The 21,556-nt window shown below is 34.4% G+C and overlaps 1 protein-coding gene across 6 annotated transcripts in view; it reads right to left on the bottom strand.

Moving 5' to 3' along the window:
• The window catches only part of UCHL3 (ubiquitin C-terminal hydrolase L3), a 117,686-nt gene that overhangs the window by 24,270 nt on the left and 71,860 nt on the right, over nucleotides 1-21,556 (bottom strand). The window contains exons 1-6 of one of the 6 annotated variants that reach the window (XM_036893807.2): nucleotides 21,096-21,457; nucleotides 20,982-20,993; nucleotides 13,611-13,739; nucleotides 10,273-10,429; nucleotides 9,826-9,911; nucleotides 7,934-7,981 (exon numbers count right to left, since the gene is read on the bottom strand). In XM_036893807.2, the coding sequence (XP_036749702.2) occupies nucleotides 7,934-7,981; nucleotides 9,826-9,911; nucleotides 10,273-10,429; nucleotides 13,611-13,739; nucleotides 20,982-20,993; nucleotides 21,096-21,137 (474 nt within the window). In that variant the 5' untranslated portion in view covers nucleotides 21,138-21,457. The other 5 variants (XM_036893811.2, XM_036893808.2, XM_036893809.2 and 2 more) reach the window with 5 other exon arrangements.

Raw genomic sequence — 21,556 nt, 5'->3', positions numbered from 1 at the left:
GGCACCTGTTCATGACAATTACATTTAACAGTTCCTGAATGTGTATGTCCTTTCAGACGTAAGAAATGCCACTGACTCTAAAAAGTGATGCATGGAAAAGAAAAGAATTAGGAACTTCTCTAGGGCTGCCAAATGCTATGAAAAGAAGTAAAATTATATATGTGTGTGCTCACATGCATGAGAACATGTGTGAGCACATGCATGAGAATGTACACATATTTAAAATTTTTAAAGCTTAAAATCAAAATTACAAGTTAATTTTAAGAGTATTTCTGTAGATTTTCAAATAAATTAAAGTCCAGTACATTCAACTGCACTGAATTTAAGGTCCAAATTTAAAATAGGAAAGTAAAATTATACTCTTGCAAAAGATGCAAAGTTTCCTACAGAATATCCATGTTCAGTTGGCAAAGAAGCCAAAGTGAAACATGGGCTAGATATCAAAACACACAAAATACTACTATACATTCTGTGGAAAATCTGGATAATGGCAGATTTCTTCATTTTGCTCACCTAATAAATCAAGATGTCCATAGATTTCAAGACATTTCTGAAAGAGGTTTTTTTTCCCTACTGACTTAACAATTGTGTTTCTCACTTCAATTTACAATTCTCCATGTCAGACATCTCTGTTAATATCATGACATGTATCTCCACGTTATATTAATTCTCATTTATGACACATGAAAAAATCTTAAATCTTAGCATTATCCTCTGTTTTGGAAAGTTGTGGTTCAAAATAAAACAAAGAAAAACTTCACCATCCCCAAACACAATCTCAACTCTATTTTTATTGCAGACATTTTTAGTTAGAAGAGTTGCATCTTGTCAGATCTGGAGAAGAAAACTGTTAAGTTTAGTCTAAGAGCTTTCCTCTAAAATAAGTAATACTTTAATATCTCCATTTCCAAAAACATAGGTTGACCAAAAAAAAAAAGAAGAAAGATGATAAAGAAAGAAAAGAAAAATTGGCATATTTTGATCCATTTTAGGATAAAACACTTGTTAACCTAAGCAAGGGGGGAAAATGTAAACAACCAATTTAATCTATTTGTACTGCATTTATTTTTTAGTGATATTCGATAAAGAAGAACTGATTACATGCTTGGTGACATGGTGTCAGTGCTTAAAAACTGAGGGACATAAGAATGATTTCAATAATATTTTTCCACTGTGACTAATCCTAATTTATACTCCCTCCTTCAAACTTAGCTCTCCCATTCAACTCCACACGTGCTTTTTAAACATGCCTCTATTTGGGGAATGATATGCAGAAGGAATGACGACAAAAAAAAGAGAAGAGAGACAGAAGCAAAGTATAAGGAGCTAGGAAAGAAGTTACAGAACATTTTTCAATTTTAAGAATGAAAAAAAATGAAGTTGCCCAAAAAAGATTTACCGTAAGTCTTTTTTGTAATAGAATAAAGATGAGATAAAGTAAATGAAAAGAAAAAGTTCAGAAGGAAGTTACAATTTCAGACTTCTTGACAAAATTGAACGATGCAGCTTAAAATGTACAATACTTCGCACCAGAGTTCCATTTACTGTGTCCATCTGATTCTTCCAAGTTAGGAACTTAAGTTGTATATTCTATAAGAACTAAGTTTCTTCCTAATAGGTTCAGTCTCTTTCAAAGTCAAGGAAAAAAGAAAATAAATCCCTAAAAAGGAAATAAATGTGACCATCTTAACTCATAATTCTAACATAATCAAAATACTAAAAACTATACTTCAGAGTAAAATGAAGCCATGCAAACTATAGTTATATGGCTAATGAAAATGAAACATGACACTATTTTTCCCCAAGGACAGTCTGCATTAGTTGGGCAAAAAAGTCAACTAGATATACACATAACCAATTTATCTTCCATCATGCATACATACATATGAGCACATATTTGAAATCAGAATTTACCCATTGCTCCCTAATAATCAAATAATTATTCTCCTATAGGACAAGACTAATCAAAATAGATTACATATTTCATTGTAAATTAATTACAATTTAATTTCATGATTTAAACTCATTCTGTAAATTTTTACTAAAGATCTTTGATTGATCATTAGTGATCAAATATATTTCCCTCTATCAAACACCAAAATTTTAAAATAGAATTCAATACAGGCAAGGGCTATTTCTGAGGCTACCTCCACTGAAGTGAGAGATCCTTGACAAGACAAACTGTGTCTATACTCACTCAGTATAAACAGCACCTAGCACAGTGTTTGGTACCGTAGTGCTCGAACAGGTTACTTAATCAAATGAAAGAAAGACAATTTCATATTATATAGTAAGAAACTTAAAAATGTTCATCCCTTTGACTCTACTTGTTCAGCAATTCTACTATGAGAAATTTTTAAAGAATGAACCTAGCATGAATACTTGAATAAACAAAAATATTCAATGAAGTTAGTTTTAACTTGAAAAACTGAAAACAATCTAAACATCAAAGGTTAAGGAAACTGGAAAGTAGATTACGGTTCATTCATGTAATAGTATATAGCCATGAAGAATTATTTATGAAGAGATTTTGAGAAAACAAGAAAATGCTCATGATAAAACACTAAGAGAAGAAACCCACAACAGTATTTGATTACAACTATTTTAAATGTGAACTAAAAAAAGACTCTAAGTAAATATATGAAAATTTAAAAGTGTTTTTTTGCTACATTTTACATACTGGCATGTTTATTTAAAAATAGAATAGTACCAGTTTCAGTTATTCTTCAATATTACTATAAATTTGCATGGAGAATTATGAACACTATAATAGATTAATCCCTTTTATACAAAGTTAAATAAACAATAAATCATCAAGAGACCTCTACTCGTATCTGGTCTAGCTCCTAGATTAATATGGACAAATCATAAACTTTAAAAAGTGGTTTTTAGATAAGCATCAATAAAATAAGTGTAGAGTCTGAAGGCAGACCCTTTTGGACATTTTTTTTCCCTGCCTTCACATTTGACTTGAAGATTGCTTCCATTATTGTTATCACTGATACTTGTTCATAATTTTAAAAACATGCAACTTATCTTCTTCATATCCTATTGCTATTTTTTTCCCTTCATCTTAAGGGAAAAATAAAAGTAGTAACTTTCAGTATAGGTTAATGAAACATAAGTGAGGTGGAGCTACTGTTCAAATTTCTGTATTAGCCAAAGTCTGCATAACAATCACGGTGAGATGGGGGAAAACATACAAGTAAAGAGACTTGCTCTATAGTAGCATACAATGGCCAGTCTTCTGAAAAGACTACTCTATTTTGGTGGCTCAACTTATTGCTTTCTCATTTAGTCTACAAATTTCTGCATCCATTAAGGCTACTGCTTGTCCTATTCATATGACCATGTTCTAACAGAGAGAACCAATGATATCAGTGATGACTGCCATTGCTAATACACTGTTACTACTGGCTTCACTTACTTTACCCACACCTTTCACACCTACATGTCCCAGTTCAGTCCCCGATACCATCTTTGTGCTTTTCAGATTTATATATAGCGGGTCCACCACTATTCTTACTTTGTAAAATTCTCAAGGATACTACCCAAATACAAAAGACTCCAGATATCTCCCTGAAACTTTAGACTCCATATCCAGCTTCTACACAGATGACCCATAAACTCACCTTAAGCTCAATATGCTTAAAACTAAACATACCATCTTTGGTGGCTCCCCATTGCCTACAAAATCCAGGTCCTCTCCTTGATATAGCTTCACCCTATCACTTCAGCCTCATCCTCTGCCATTCATATTCATTTCCTGAATGACTCCTAAAATAAAATTACCATATTTAAGGTCCATTACACATTAGGCACTATTCTAAGTACTTTACATGATTAGCTCATTAATGTTCACAGCAACCCCATAAGACAGATGCCAAGCACTGTCCCAGGGATTCAATGTGAATGTGACAAAAAAGGCCCATGCACTCATGGACTCGTGGGACTTACAGTCCAGTAAATCAATGGAATATACAAAAAACCCCGCCCCCCCCCAAAAAAAACCACCCAACTTTATTATACATTAAAAAGTGCCAGGAAGAAAATAAACAAGTTTTTGTGGCAGATAATTTGAAGAGGTGGTGATACTTAACAGTGATCAAAGAAAGCCTCACTAAAAAATGACTTTTAAGGTGAAAACTAAAGGATGAGAAGGTGTCAACTATATAAAGAGAAGAGGTATATCTGGAAAGCACAAAGATGGTATCAGGGACTGAATTGCATCTCCCATCCCTCTAAATTCTTATGTTGAAGCCCTAACTAACCCTCAATGTGACTATAGTTGGAGACAGGACATTTATGGAAGTAACTGAGGTTAAAAAGTTCACAAATGTAGGACCCTAATCAGATAGGACTGGTGTCTTTATTAGAAGAGGAACAAACACCAGCCATCTAGCTCTCCACATGCACAAAGAGGAAAGGCCACATGAGGATACAATGAGAAGGCACCTGTCTACAGGCCAGAAAGAGACTGCTCACCAAAACCAACTTGATGGCCCATGATACTGACTTCGAACCCCCAGAATCGTGAGAAAACAAGTTTCGGTTGTTTAAGTCACCCAGTCTCTGGTATTTTACTATGGCAGCTGTGGGGTAAAACTGCAATATTTCCATAAGGTCTCACCTGGCCTTATGCATTTACATATCAATAGTTGTTTCTTCCCACAGCCTCTGAAACAAGGGGCGGAGAGAGGCTGTTCTCTCCTCCTCTCTGTACCGAAATTGGTCTGGCGCCTGTCAGTCTCCAGGGAGCCTGTGGAGTTTCTCCCAGAAGGGGCAGGTAGAGAGACAAGTGCACAACAGGACAGGGGAGAGACAGGGGAGTGAGGGTGGGGCTAAAGGGGGTGAGTGGAGCCAGGCCTCTTGTGAGCAATAAAAGAGTTTCTCCCAGTCTAGCTTTTCTCTTGACTGATTTCGGCACACCAGTTTATTCACCCAGGGCCAGGAAAATACTTTCCACCTGGAGCTATAGCAGCCCAATCAAACATACAAATTGGAAAGACCTAAGTGTTTTGCAGGAACTGATGATAACCAGTGTACTAGAATACAGAGAACAACGGAGATAATAATATGTCAAAGACTTGTAAGCTCATAGATGGTAGATGAACCTGAAATGAGATGATCACAAAAACTGCCCCTTGGTGAACCAGTATTAAACCGGTTGATACTGCATTTGGAACTGTATGGTAGGGTATTTGTTCTCTCAGTTACTGCGAGTCACTAAAATACTGACTAGAATATAATAAACTATATTCCACCCTGGACTGCACAAAACAGCCCCACACAAGAAAGAACTGAACTTTTCCCAAAATGTTAGTATGCTAAATGCCCTATTGTTAAAATGTTAAGATGCCCTATGGAGGAACAATGGCTAATAGATATGTTCTGTTTGCTCGGGACACTAGAGAAAACCAAGATTGCATTTTTTTTTTTTAGTAGTTGTTATACCACTAAGAATAGTTCTGAACTAATTCCAGTGAATTAATAAATACATATTTTGCCTATGTGCAAGGAGTGGTGTTGGATATTTTTGAGCATGCCCAAATGAATCAGATGCCAATCCTAGGTTTAAGAGCCACAATAAGGGAGATATGACACCACATTTCATCAATTCTGAGGTACCACTGGTTATAAGATGTATCATTTTATGTATCACTAAGAAGGGAATCCACACAGTAGATTATGACATCAATTGTAAATTCTTATTAATTTCAGAGGTGTTAAATGTGGAAAAAATATATATCTTAAATAAATGAAAATAAATAGCTTAAATGCAAATAGTAGGAATCACATAAAAGAATCCATAGAAGGGATGGACTGCTTCATGCAGAAAGTGGCATTTAAGCCAAATCTTGAAGGAGAGGTAGAAATCAGAAAAGCAGAGATTTAAAAAAGGAATATATGTAGAAGGGGGGAATTGCAAGAGTTAAAGCACAGCAACAATAAAGTGAGGGATGGCTAGGGAGAAATATTTAAAGAGAAAACACTGTTAGAGAAAAAGTTAGAGAGACAAGAGTTAGGAAAACCTAGAGTAGCTAGGCTAAAGGGGCTGAAAGTCACTGCATATGCTTGGGAAGTGGTTCTCAAATATTTTTTTTTTCTCACCCCAGTATACTTCAGGGCTATAAGATGCATAAAATATACGGTTCACTCTAGCAGTGATTCTCAACTGTAAGAGAGCAAAAGTGATTAACTCCATGGGGGTGTTATTTGGAAAAGCCATCCAGAAAATCCTGAATTCCTCCTCCACCTCACCTTGAGAATCACCAAGTAACACAAAGTAACCCCAGAAAAATTTGAGCACCCAATTGATTCAGGTCACATTTGAGGAAAGCTAATCCAGCAGCACTGTGTACAAATGAATATTAGGATCAATACTAAAGACTGAGAATCTACATAAGAAGCTGATCTTCTAGGAAGAAGTTAAACACATTTAGATTAGTAGGGAAAACGTATGATACAACTATTATAAAGACAGGAAAAATAAAGGGAAAAAAAGATTAAGTTACAAGATAATAAGCTCAAAGAAAGACAAGTGCATTCTAAACAATGATGGACATTTAGGTGATGTCTAACAGTCATCTAAGATGCGGAAAAAAATGGAGTTCAGGTCTGGAAAAACAGATGTGAACATCATCTAAAAACAGGTATTAAAGTCATAATAATTAAGAAAAGGAGGCAAGAGATGTTATGCAAAAGAGTTTTTTTAAGTACACATGTATTATTTAGTTGCTTTATTTCAAATAATTGTTTTCATATTTTATAATAATCTCATGCTGATAATCATCATTGCTACCTTTAACACTCTATAATTTACAATTATCAAACAAAGCATAGTGAAGATTAAGCACATGTTTGGATCATATAAAGTAATATAAGAAACAGAGCATTTCATTAATTTCCAATCTGATGTTAAAGCCATTTAGATATGTCACTTGTGTGTGCAAACTTAGTAAAAAACAGCAATAGCCTACACCTCTGACAGAACCTGAGAGCACTCAAGGTATATACAGGGATAGTTAATGTTTAAATTCTTACATGGTTTATTATAAACATTCAGTTTTCCAGTTCAGTCTATGAAAAATTGCAGTTATATCATAGAATTAAATTTTTATTCCTTTAAGAAATTTTTTTGAAGACAGTGGGAATACTTAAGATCAATATTTCTAAGTCAGGTTTTTTACCAAGTATTAAAGCACAAAGGGCACTATTACCTTCATACATGACAACGAGTGGTTTCAAGTCACATGTGGGATAAAAAAGAAGAAAATCTATAATATTCTGATGTCAACACTTAAATATGTTATAAATACACCAAATAACTTTGATTATTCATTTGCCTGAAACACTTTCTGACAAACTTCCCTCAAGAGTAAAAGAGTAAAGTTTGGTGGGAAGGCAAAGAAGAAATGGAAGAAGGGAATGAGGGAAACCAAGTGAATGAAAAAAGAAGTGAGAGGAGAGGTGACCTTGCTGAAGAACTAGCTAACCAAGTCAAGATGGTGATGACCACCATATGGCCCCAGAGCAGAATTTATTGAGCAAAGGAAATGATATAGTTTCTTGCTAGAAGTTGGGAATGATAAAGACTCTTGAAAAAAATCCTAACAGCTATCGATTTTTTCTCAAAATACTTACAGGTCAAAGGATTCTAACAGGGAAAACATAGATCGCCTGTTAGCCAGAGCAAACAGCACACAGTCTGTAATCTGTCTAAACAATCTGACAAACTGAGCTGGCCAATATTGAAGTGCATGTTAACAGTTTGTCAAAACATGTTCTTCTGCTGAAGTATGACTACTTTTACATAAGCATATCCCCTCAAAGGAAAAAAAAATCCAACTAATTTTCTAAAACTATATGTCATACAGTAACACTGTGGTTAAATTCACACATGGCAAGAAAAGTTTTAAAAAATGTGAAATACCTCAGTCTGACCTTCATGGGCACTGGTCTCATGAGTAACTCGAATAGCCTGTAACAAGAATACAAGGTATTAACAGAAAAAACTGACTATATCCAAATTTTTAACTGAAAATAACAATGCTAAATTTAACATCTAAAGCTTTGTTAAGAAAGAACAAATTGGAGGAAATTTAGAAACACTTTAATTCTACATATTTAAGAATAATTTGAGTAACCAAGTGAATTCTACACTTTCCGAACCACTAATCTCTGATGATGGAAAACCGAATATGTGATTATTTGTAATCTCCAGGTGTAAGTGGGTGTCATTTAGCTTATTTAATTATTACAACTAACATTTAACACTTTATTCAACTGAGACCAGAATAAAGTAAGCATCTCACAGATTGAGACTGAAGAAATTTATGTCATCTGTTTCTCCAGGTTACATGCTCCTCTGCAGCTCTGGTTGTATTTATGCTTAATCATGCAGCTTCAGTCAGCAGTTTAGAAATGTAGAGCAAAAAGCATGCATTTATCAGAAGCTAGATTTTTTAGTTTCCTGAACTTAAAAAAAATGCTCTTATAATACTCTACTAGCAAAGATGAAGAAAATGGGCAAAGTAGTAAATACAGGTGAAAGTACAACATTTATGAATGGAAATTTGGCAATAAATATAAAGCCTTAAAAACATGCAAATGCTTCTAGGAGTTTATATATTACACATAACTGTACATAATTATATATAACTAGGGATATTTTCAAAGATTTAGCTACACTGATACACCTTATAGTATTTTTTTAAATAGTTAAAAAGAGGAAAAAATATTAAATTTCTGACAATTTATTAGTTAAATAAAATACCATACAATGGAAAGCTATGCAGCCATTAAATGATGATGTCAAATATATACTTACTGGGTATGTAATACGTTTGTGATAAGTGAAAAAAGCAAGTTATAAAACAGTATTACAGTGTGATCAAATCTTTGTTTTAAAAAATTGTGTACATATACTCCCTATAAAAAATATTTTATACATATACTCCCTATAAAAAATATTAATGGTGGCTATCTCTCCTTGGTGGGATTACTGGTGGGATTACTGGTGGTGACTTTATGCTTTTTATTTTATTTTTATATAAAGTAAAGATCTTTAATTAGATCTATAGGTTTTTTAAATAAAAAACAATATAAGATAATCAATGTATGTTAAATGCTAAAGCAATATAATCAAATTAATGAATTTATTGGGCATGAACTCTGCATAAAGCATTGCTCTAACAAAATAATTTGTACACTATACTACTTCTAATTTCAAAGAACTTACAATCTACTTAAAGATGTTATTAAAAGGTAAAAAGTCTTCAAAAGAAAAAAAGATTTCAAAAATAATAAACTTTAGAAAGCACTCTAAAACAATTCTACGAAATGGTGTAATAATTAAAAACTAGATCATGTGGACTGTCTTCACATGCAAAATATTATTCCATTGATAAAAGAGCTAGAGTATGGTCTAAAATCTACCTTTAAACCTTTGTCATTTCCATTGTTCTTCAGCCTTGTTCCAAATTCCCAGTGAAAGACACACAGGGTATTGCCAGGCATATATTTATTATAGGGAGGGAATGGTAAGGAATAGTCAATCATGAGATATTTTATAAATTTGTAAATCAAACTGCTTTTTTTTTTTTTCCTCATTCAGCTCTGGACATAAAAAGGAAATAGCAATTTGTCAACATTTATGGATATTTCAGATAAAAAGTACCTGAGAAGTACCAAGGACCTTTTTTAATGCATACAAAAAAATCCATAATTGCTCAGAACTACAGTTTCAAGACAGACCTCCAAACAGAATCTACAATCCCACAAAACTTTGCCCACATGAGATCAAAACAGAAAGAAGGTACCGACGTCATAATTCTCCAGATATCTGGCTCGTTCTTCAGGGCTCATTGATACAGACTCCTCCAGGAATTTTTTCAAGGTTGATCCAGATTCTAAGAATATTAAAGAAAATAAAATTGCAAAGGCTTGATATCTATGAAATATTAGAAGTATGCTAACTATTTTTCAGGTAAAACCCTTTCACTGGTAAGTTAGAAATATGAAAATACTGGGATAAAAGACAGGACTTAAGTTATTTCCTTGTTTATTAAACCTCTGTTTATCAACAATATAAAAGAATAAGAAGGGTTATTATTTTTTCTAATACTACACACATTCCCATTATAAAAGAAAGAAGGAAAATGCTTTCTTTAACACTTTGAAAGAAAGAACTAGAGCACCACCTACTGCTCAGTAAGTTAACTTATAACTTAAGTGGGGAACAGAGAACAGCAGGAATGAAAACTGATTTACCAAAGTGCATCTTGTCTTTATTGTTGGCAATAGCATGGATCAGCCCAATTGTTCCACAGGCATTGCTGATTGTTTGCTTCATGAAATATACTGATGATGTAACATCTTGTCCCTGAGATTTTATTTTTTCCTCCTCTTCTGTTCTGAATACTTCATACTATTAAAAAAAAAGTCAATAGTCTACATACAAAAATAATACCTTAAAAAGGACTAAAACATAAAACTGGAAAATTTCTAAAACTCATCAATGAGGATTTGGTTGCTTAACATGTTATGACTTATATTAATGGAATACTATACAGCATTTTAGAAAGAACATATTCTGACTCAGAAATGTATCCATGATTATAGAGTAGTTATAGGTCAGTATGTATGAATATGATTGTCATTTATGTTTTTAAAATATTTACTTTATATATGCAATGAGAAGTCTGAAGTACCAAAGGCCTTTTGTACATCATACAAAAACTTAACAGAAGTTCTCTCTGGGACTAGAGATCACTGGAGGATTTTTACTTTCTACCTTTTACATTTCTATATTGTTAAATAACACTATATTAACAAAATTCACATTGTGTTTAAAAAGCATATAATATTCCTAACAAACATTTACCAATATCTGTAACAACTGGTTCTAAAAACAATATGATGAATGTCAAAAGTATGGGCTCTACGTTTGCCTGCCTGAGCCCACATCCTGGCTCCACCTTTATTAGCTGTGTAACTTTGGCAAGCTAGTTAACATCTCTGTGCCTCACTTAACTAGTTTTTAAAAAGAGGCTTAAAAAATGAATGAGAAGAAGAAAGAAGGGAGAGTAGAAAGGTTTTCTTTTCAGATTCCAAATGAGTAGGGAATTAGCAACCTACAGCCAAATCCAGCCTACTGCCTGCTTTTGTAAGTAAAGTTTTATTTTTGTATTGTCTATGGCTGTTTTCACACTAGAAGACAAAGTGAACAGTGGTAACATTTAGGCCTACAAAGCTGAAAACATTTCCTATCTAGCCCTCTACAGAAAAAAGTCTGCTGACCCCTGAAAGTAAAGGAACAAAGGATGTCTGCAGTAAACCCATAATTTAAAAATTGCTTAAAGTAACAAATGCATCTATGATGCAAAAAATAATTTTTATGAATGTGCTTCTCAGTAAAATTTTGAAGTAACATTTTCAGAATAGATTCTGAACCATTAATTCATTCATGTGAGTTCAACTGGTAAGAACTGTGAGAGATTCAGTAGCGTAATGTCTCATGCTGAAATGTTCATGCAGTCCTACACTTTAGCTTGTTGTTTAGTATGAGTATTCCCTGCTGACAAAGCAGTGAGATTTGGTAACTTCTCAAGATTTAATGTTTAGAAAAAAATCCTAAAATGATGCACAATAAGCATAGGAAAAATGGAAAAGTAATTATAGCACCCCAAAGTGAAAATACATGCTCTAGAGGCAACAAAAATACCAGAGAGAAATAAATTTACAGCGGCTTTACCTATGATTCATTGGCTGGTAAGCGCTACTATAAAGCACACCTTTAGAACACCATACCTGACTTTATGTAAAGGGTAATGAAGTATCTATGAGAGTTCTTTTGCTATTAGTATGCTGAAGTCACTCGGAAACTACATGACAGTTTCTAAATAAGAATTTACAAGACTGAAACACTTTGTATATCTGAAAACATCCTAGATATGTTTTGAGGGACTTCAATGTTATTTATGGCCTGAAATTGGGACATCAAAAAATGGCAGATGCCACTATATTCTCTCTGTATGTAAATATAAGTACTTATTTACATAAATACTAAGACTTGTATGCTTTCTAGCAGTAGGCACAATAAGCTTTCCAGTACTTATGATCCACTAAATGAATAAATCCTATTGATAAGGATAACATGCTTTTTTTTAATACTGATGACGCACTAAATGAAGGAGATAAAATCCAACTTATTGTTACAAAAAAAAATAGGTCATAAAAAAAATTTGGACTATAAATTCACATTTGTATTAAAGCAACTAAGAAAGCCTGACCTTTAAGGAGCTGATTTAAAAAAAATTTTTTTTACTGCTCCTTATAATTAATTGGAGTCCTGGGATAGGTATCTATTACCTTATTTTAATAATCAAAGAAGGTAAAAATAACACTGGACAAAAAAAAGACTAAACGTCCTTCTCTTCCCCTAATTTCAGAATAATCATAAGCTCACCACTAAAAGTAGGATTTAGTCTAACACTGGACAATCACTAAAACATTTATAACTCTAAACTTCTATATTACATTACAAACAGCAAATGTGAAAAAATACTCCTTATTTAACTGAAAGTAATTGTTTTGTAGAATTCTTAAGTAGAAAAAAGAGATATTTCAATATTTTTTATACTCTCTCAATCTGAGGTTAGTTATGGCATTAAGAAAATTATCCAGGAACTTCCAGAAGTGAGCAAAGTCTAATTCTTAATCTCTATGAGACCTGACTCCAGTTAGTCCTGAAAGATAAGACGGCCTGAGCATGTATATGCCAACTTAAGACATTGGTATATGCCAACTCAGCAACACCTCGTTTCTCTCACATCTTCCCAATGACTTCATTTTTTACAACTACTGAGCTCATCCTGTTGTTTCTAAGTTTAAAAATAAAAATCAGGATATAGACTCAAAAGCTGTTTTAAAATGAATTTAAAAATTCTAGTTCCATAATACATATACCTACATGACATCATTCTAGAAGAAAGGCCTATTATACAGAGATTTGAATTTAAATACAGAGAACTAAGAATAACTATAATCTCCAACACATCTTAAATCTGCTAATTAAACTATAGTTAAGTTTAGTGATTCCCACCCAAATCAAGTTTACTCTGAAAATAATGTGAACTATGGCATTAATTATACCTACCTCCTTAAAACAGGCAATTATTTCTTTTTATATATATACTGAAAAAAATTTACATATTTTATATATTGAAATTTGAAGATATTCACTATTCATACATTTCTAAGAAAGATTTTTTATTATTATTATAGTACTTAATATCTCTAACATATATGCATCAAACATGATTAAATGTTACATCGACACAGTTAAGGCAAACTAAACATGTCTTATAAGAGAAGAAAACTACCCAAGTTTTTAAAACATTAACTCAGGGCTTTATTGATAATCTATACAGCAAAATCTAAATATCATCTCTTTAAGAAAGATGTGTACACTGTCACTGCCTAGATTTCCTCACTTTATGCAAAAAGGGAGTCATTTGTTCTGACAGAAGAGCATATTTTTAATTCAACATCAAAAGAGAACTTTTTTGCATTTACCAGAAGAAACTTTATGTCTTCTTAACAATTACCTTTTCTGTTATAGGGAAGAGAAGTAACACTGCACACACTGGTCTTGGTACCATGCTAAGTAATTCAGGATCCATTCCATATACATCAACAAACTGCCAGTTAGGATGTAAACCTAATTGTTTGAGAAACTGGGAAAAGGTGGGAAAAGCAAAACAGTATACTGTTAACAGGGAAATAACCAACATGTATGTACTGTGTATCCGATACATAAAAGGGAATGAAAGGTACAAATATTACTGATATTTGATAAGAACAAAGTAAAGCAGGTTTTCCACAAATAGGGTGGGAAGAGACAGCAATTTATTTATATCAATTAACAAACATTTAAAATGCATTATGTATTAAGCAAAACTCATTTTTTCAAAATTCATTAATTGGGGATTGAAGATAGTAAGCCAGGACTTCACCAAACACACATGGTTGGCTTGGTTGATATGTATAACTCATTTCAAGTGCTCAATTTTTTAAGGTGTATCTAAGTTCTAGAAAATAAAGGATCATTTTAGTAGATCAACACAGTTTGATCTTACCTACTTAAAAAAAGACACTTACTTACCTAAAGATACATAGATAGGTAGATAGATATCACTGATTATATCAATGAAGAAAGATATATAAAGGCAAAAAAGTCCAAGTGACTTGGGAGAACACCAGAAAATGCTTGATATAAGAAGTAAACTGCTGACTTCCTGACCTCTACTACACAACAAAACCTACTCAACTTCATTGCCTCTCATATCTGGAAAAACAACTGTAACAAAAAACTAGTGGTTTTTTAATAAACTCTTAAGATTTCATAGAAAAATAAAATGTTAGACCCTCATCTACTGCTGAGAGGAAAATAAAAAAATGAGAATGATGTCAATTTCACAATAAATTTTTAATAAATGTGTTGAGATTTTAAAAAGTGTACCATCAGAAAATAAGTTTTAGATGAAAGAAAAAAAGGAGCAGAGGAAACAAACAAACAAAAATTCTAAAAAATGCATCATTACACCTTACATCAAGAATTCATTATAGTATCTACTGGTCTAACAATATCTGAAATTTAAAAATAAAAAGTGCCTTGGGCATTTCTCCCTTAAGAATGTAGTTAGGTCACCAAATGATATCTTGCAAAACCAATGGAAACCATACCATGTTACATAAACAGTGCTATTCATCTCATACACAGTTTCTATAAAACAAGGCCTTCCTAAGTAAAGAGCAACACTCCATATCCCTCCATTTCTCTGCTTATAGAAGAAAGTCTATTTATTAACAATATGGTCCATCAAAAATAAGGACCCAGATATGTTTAATAAGAAATACACCAAATTAAAACATTTCTTTTGGCAGAACGTGCTCAACATCTATTAGGTCCATCAAGTCACATGCTTTCTAACAGTCTGTAGCCATAGAAATCAATGGACATTATACAAGTGTTCATTTCACTCCTATTCATGATTCCAGACTTAAATAAAGTTTCACTAAAGCACTCTAAATTACTTCTCTCTCCCTTCTACACTTTCTCCAAAATTCCTACTCTATGTCCTTTTCAATATTCAATTCTCTCTAGAAACCCAGAAGGATTAAAACATACCACAAAGGCAAGGAAAGACACTGTGTCTCACACATCTTTTTGATCCCATTGCCTAGCACTATACCGGGCAGAAACACAGACATTCAAGTCATATTTGTTGAACTGAATTAAAGATTACATCCTTATTTTAATAGATAATCTAGTCATCTGTATGTCTACCTATGTCTGTTAAGCTATGTTTAAAATGAATATTTAACATATTCATTTTTACTTATGTCAAGTTAAAGACGTAGGAAAGATACCTTTGGCTCCTAATCTAAAACAAGGCATTTCTTTAATCAACTCTGAATACTACCTGTATGAGATTGACAGCTCTAAAAGGTTCACTGCTAAGGAAATTATAAATCCAGGTAAGATTATTTAAACGTATTAATTTCATGTACCCCCAAAAAGTCATACTGTCATAAAATTATAAAACAAGATGGTACCATATAACACAGTAATTTCATGTCTGCTGTAAACTCAAAGGAACAGTTAAACATTTAACTGACAGCCTGGACAAATTCAGTAAATTGTGGCGAAGTAAAGGGCCTTTACTATAAACTTACTCCAAGTTAGCCAAAATTAACAAGTATAAAAAGTACCAAGATCCAAAGGTAGCAATTGTAGCAATTGTAAAAGGGACTTATAACCTCTAATACCATTCTTCTAGTTTTTCTAAACTCTTGGTAATAAAACAACAAACAAAAATCTGTAGCTCACTGAATTTTCATGATGCCACAGCAATTGTAGAGACTAATTAGTATCAAACTGAGGAATGAATGATTAAATAGCAGATTGAGTTAATGTAAGGCGAAGGTTTTACATGGAATCACACTTTTTCTTAACTATTCACTAATATCGCTGATGAAATGAGTTTGTTATAACGATCAACTCAATTAGTATCTATTAAGTACATTAGATGCATCCTCTGGCTCCAAAGTAAGACTCACATGAGAAGTTATAATATGAATCAAAGGTATTAATAGCAGCTACCTTTGGGAAGTGGAGAAGGATGGGAAAGGAGGTCTTCTACCTTTACCTCTCACATTTTTGGAAAATCATAAAGATGTCCTACTTTTATAATTCAAAAACAAAATAAATGCCTATGTTTAAAATGATCATATGCAAATGAAAAAGACTGGAAGGACATTCTGTAACACTAACTGCAGTTAGCTTGGGTGGTACAGACTCAACTTTTTATTTTCCAACTTTTGAAAGTGTGTTATTTTTTACAATAGTTATATTTTTTAGTTGGTAAGTTATAAATCTATAGAACTGATACACATACGTATTTTATTTAAATTTAGAAAACTGGGAGAAAACCCAAAGTCACACTTCTAAAACTATACCAAAAAAATCTCTCTAGACGACTCACAAAGCATTCTATATATGAATTTGCAAAGTCATCACCAGAAAATTAGAAGCACCCTGTGTGCATAAAGCAGGATAAGGGACTTATAACCTCTAATACCATTCTTCTAGTTTTTCTAAACTCTTGGTAATAAAACAACAAACAAAAATCTGTAGCTCACTGAATTTTCATGATGCCACTAAAATCTTGGCCAATCAAGAAAAGTAATTAGTAAATTAGAGTATGTGCAAATAAAGGATCCTTGGTCAATTTATGCTTTTTCTATGGTCCAATGATAAATTTTCCATCAAAAAAATTATTTTCAATTATTTATAAATATTTTTTAAGAGTATCATGTATCAGACACCATACTAGGGGCTTTAATGGACTTTGCCTTTATTGCAACTGGCAAGGTAGGTTTTACTGTACTCTTTTAACCAATAAGAAAACTGAATCTAGGAGTTTACAGGATTTTTGAAGGTCACACTGTCAGAATCCACAAGCAAAGCTCCAGGATGCTCTGGTCTCTATTTATTTGCCCAACCTTACTCTCACTACCTAAAGTATCTTCTTTATATCTTGTTCTCTAATTTTGGCCACAGTGAACTCTTTCAGTTCTCAGAGTCTGTAAGCATCTCTTCTTCCCAGGTTTTGCATGCAAACTAGACTTCTCTATCTGAAAAACAGCCTCTGGCCCTAATTTATAATGAATGCCTCCGCATTCTTTAGGTGACAGATAACAACTCTGATTTTATAAATTTAAGAAACAAAAAATATTCACTTTCCTTTCAGACTTGTTCTAAAGCCACTTTGGTCTTTAATAGCCTCCTTCAGGCAGCAACAGATTCTGCCTTGTTACTAATTTATTAATGATTTGAATTATACAGAAACTATATAGTAACTGCTTGATATTACTATTAGTAAAAGTATACTAGTAGTAATTGCTAAATGCAGAATTAGGAAGATAACTAATAGTTAAATTAGAATACTTCTTTTTCTATCACTTAACTTGTTTATTCTAGGTAAGTCCTATCTGTAGCATGACAAAATATTCTTAGAAGGGATTGACAGCATATTAACCAACATGAGAAATCATTGCTTACCACATTTACTGAGATATATGGTTAACAGTTAATCTGTCACAGTTAATAACAATCTGCATACAGTAAATATATGTTGATTGTTCTTATACATACAGGGCAACATAAGAGCAAGAAATACTATTTGCTGACGAAGAGTACAGCAATAACATATGCAACTACTAAATGGTAACAGAGTAAAATCAAGATAAGTAAAAGGCCAGTTCCTTTAAGTTGAGGAAATAAGAGAGAGTAGGGATGGATATTGGGGTTTATTCTGTGGCTTAATTTATTAATTCTCCAAATTCTAAGTCAGTCAATTAAATTTCCATTCATTTTCTATTCTCAGTTCTACCACACATAGAGAGTAAACAAATAACCACAGACATTTTGGTTAAACCTAATTACTTCTTAGATACTTGCCTATTCTCCCTCTAAAAGCACATTACTCCTTTAATAAATTTAAAACAAACTGAACTGTACCAAAGCACACCAGAAATAGTGTACTAACTCACATATTAAATATATTTTCTGTTTATGTCACCTCAGAATGGCCTATTGTTTTTCCTGATGGTATCCATCACAGTACCCTGTTAATTTTTTTCATTGTACTTGCAACAATTGCTAATTGTTTGCCTACTTGTTTATTGTCTATCTTCCCACTGAAATGAAAAGCAAAAAACCATGAATGTTTTGACCACCAAAGTATAACCAGTTCATGCTCAGATACCAAGTATAATAAAAGGTATCCCCCAAACATTATTTAATTAATGTGAATAAGTGAATGTGTTTTACAATTTATCAAGATAACTGTAAAAGGAACAGTTCTTGTATAGGAACAAGATCTAATAGCAGCTCAGCATGTAAGTCTCCAGTTATATAAGCTTATATCTTACGAACAAATAACAGTATCATCTAAAAATAGTTTTGTTCTTTAATCTGTTATGATTAATTACATAGATTTTTTGAATGGTAAACCAGCTTGCAATACCTGGATGAACTGTTCTTGGTGATGACATATTAGCCTTTTTATAAATACTGGATTGTCTGCTACTATTTTGTTGAGGATTTTTAGACTCATGCTCATGAGGATATTGGTCTGCAGTTTTGGCTTCTCTGGTAATAAAAGGAGTTGTGAAGTGTACCCCCTCCTGTATGTTTATGTAGAACTGGTATTATTTCTTCCTTAAATGATCATCTTAAAAGACGCAGAAAAGTCATTTGAGAAAACTGAATATCGATTCATGATTTTAAAAAAAAAAAGCCTCTCAGCAAACTAGGGAAAGAAAGGAACTTCCTTTCCTGACAAAAAGCATTTCTCAAATAAATAAACTAACATATCTAAAAATGAGGGAGATCAAAGGTTTTCCCCCTAAGGTCTAGAATGAGAGACAAGAATACCCTCTTCTCTATCCATCTTATTCAACTTTGTACTGAAGGCTCAAACCATTGCAGAAAGAAAAAGAAATGACGGACACATAGATTAAGAAGGAAGAAATAAAAGTCTATTCTAAGAGAATATGATTATCTATATATAGAAAATCCCAAAGCCATCTACCAAAAAAAAAAAAAAGAAAAGCCACTAAAGTAAAGTGAATCAGCAAGGCAGCAGGATATAAGTCAACATATACAGATCAATTATATTTTTATACATAGCAATGGACAATTTGAAATTGAAATTTTAAAACAGTATCATTTACAATAACACCAAAAATCAATTGTTGGGTATAAATCTAACAAGTTATGTTCAAGATCTATATGCTGAAACTACAAAACACTGTTTAATGAAATCAAAGAAGACCCAAGTAAATGATGTTATACACCACCTTAATGGATTGCAAGATTCAATAATGTTATATTAACTTTCTCCAAAACATATTTATAGTTTAGACACACATTCACCATCAAAATCACAGGATTTTTTTATAGATATTGACAAGCTGATTTTAAAATTAATATGGAAAAGCAAAGTAACTAAAACAGCCTAAATAATTTTGAAATGAAGAATAAAGTAGGAAGATTCCTACTATCAATTTCAAGACTTACATTAAAACTACACTGATCAAAACATTGTGGTAAAATAACAAGCACACAAATCAATGGAGAAGAACTGAGCTCAGATTATGGTAAACTGATTTTTCAAAAGGTGTAAAAATAGTTTCACATTAAGTGTGAGAGAAATATGCTTCTTTCCTATGACACTGAACTAGAAGTTGCAAGTACTGACTTCTTCAACCTGAAGATTTTTCTTTCTTTTGCAAAGGGGTCAAATGTTTTAGAGAAAAAATGAACAGCAAATTTCAAAGGGAGAAAACAAAAAGAAATCAATATAGATAAGAAACACCACCTGAAGAATAATGAGATATATGCTAGACTTTAAACTTCGTACATTTCCAGATTACTAAACAGACAAGAATTGGGAAAATAATAATCATTTCAAAAGCATATAATAAACTGAATAAGAAGATGAAGGATTTGCTGCCAACATTAAAACATTTCTATCTACTTTCTATATATAAGGTATTTTCTACAGGCTTTGAAAACAGAAAACGGAGTTAAATACCTGACGAGTTGTTGTTATTCCTTGATGACAGGAAGAAAGATTATATGAGAGGTGGGGGGTAGTATGTCATATGATAAACTAAAAAGGCAGTAAAAAGTAAACAAGCTGTTCAGAATGAAAACAGGACAAGAAAAATACACCTGAGCAAATCAAAAGTTTGTACCTGGCAGCACTTGTTCTTTTAATCAGAGTGGCTGGGACATGTTCCCCAAACTTTCGACTCCGATACCCAGACGAACGTTAATGGTTGTAGGTGGCAAAGAATGGCGTGGGAACTATTGTAATGAGTTTTCTGTGGCATAAAACCAACTAAATTCCAGTTTTAAGAGACTAGAAGAGAAAGGGGGCGTGGCGGGGAAGAGAGATGCCTTGATGGGGCAAGAGAGGATGATTGGAAGGTGATTTCATAGCGCAGGCGGTGGATGAAATTACAGGACTGGGTGGGCGAGTTCACAAGGCTGGGAGGCAGGTGATGGAGGCAAATTAGTCACCCAGGAGGTACGGGGTGGGGAAGCCGTGGAATCCGCACTACCAGCATTTAGAGGGAAGAGGAATAGGAGCACAGGGCGAATGTCCCTCAAACCTGGGACCCCGAAACCCTCCGGAAACGTCATCACAGGGGACTGGGACCCGAGGAGGGGCCGAGGCAGCCGGGGGGCAGGAGCCAGGTGGGAGGGACGCGGACGCCAGAGCGGCACGCCCCCAGAAACACAGCAAGGGGGGCCCTCAGGGAACGAACCCCCGACCCCCGGGGAGCGCACAGATGGAGGCGGGCGGGGGTCCGGGGTCCCGAGCGGCCGACACCGCACTCACCTGGTTGGTGACCTGCAAGCGAACACAGAACATGGTTTAGAGACAGACCGCCCCGGGCCGGCCCGCTTCCCTCCGCCCTGCGCGGCCCCAGGCCGAGGTCCGCGGCGCGCTCACCTCGGGGTTGGCCTCCAGCGGCAGCCAGCGCGGGCCTTCCATGGCCGCGGCTCCGGCCCCGCTCCGGCTCTGACCGCCGCCGCCGCCGCCGCTTCCGCCCCCGCGGGCCCGACCCGGGACCGTCTAACCCGCCGGCTGCCGGGGGGGGGGAAGCTGAGGGACGAGGAGGAGCCTGACGGCGCTCCAGCCTCCTTCTCGCTCCCTGCAGAGCCGCACGTCAGGTCTTCATGTAAGATACAGTCGTTAAGGAAAGGAATAGGGAAACTCCAGAAGGAAAAAGAATCTGAATCCACAGCCCCGCTCCCCTCACGCTTGGGCTCTTCCTCCCCGAGCCGAGCGCTTGTGTCACGCCTGCGCCACGCGCGGGTCTGGGACCGCACGCTCGCCGGCGCCCTGTAGTGCCTGCAGCGTCCGCCGGAGGCGCTAGGGGGCGCGCCACTGACTCCTATGCTGAGAAGGGA

This window comes from Manis pentadactyla, chromosome 17 (genome assembly GCF_030020395.1).
Source record: "Manis pentadactyla isolate mManPen7 chromosome 17, mManPen7.hap1, whole genome shotgun sequence".
Classification (NCBI taxonomy): Eukaryota; Metazoa; Chordata; class Mammalia; order Pholidota; family Manidae; genus Manis; species Manis pentadactyla.
Note: the sequence above shows the minus strand (reverse complement) of the source record. Positions and strands in the feature narration are given on the sequence as shown.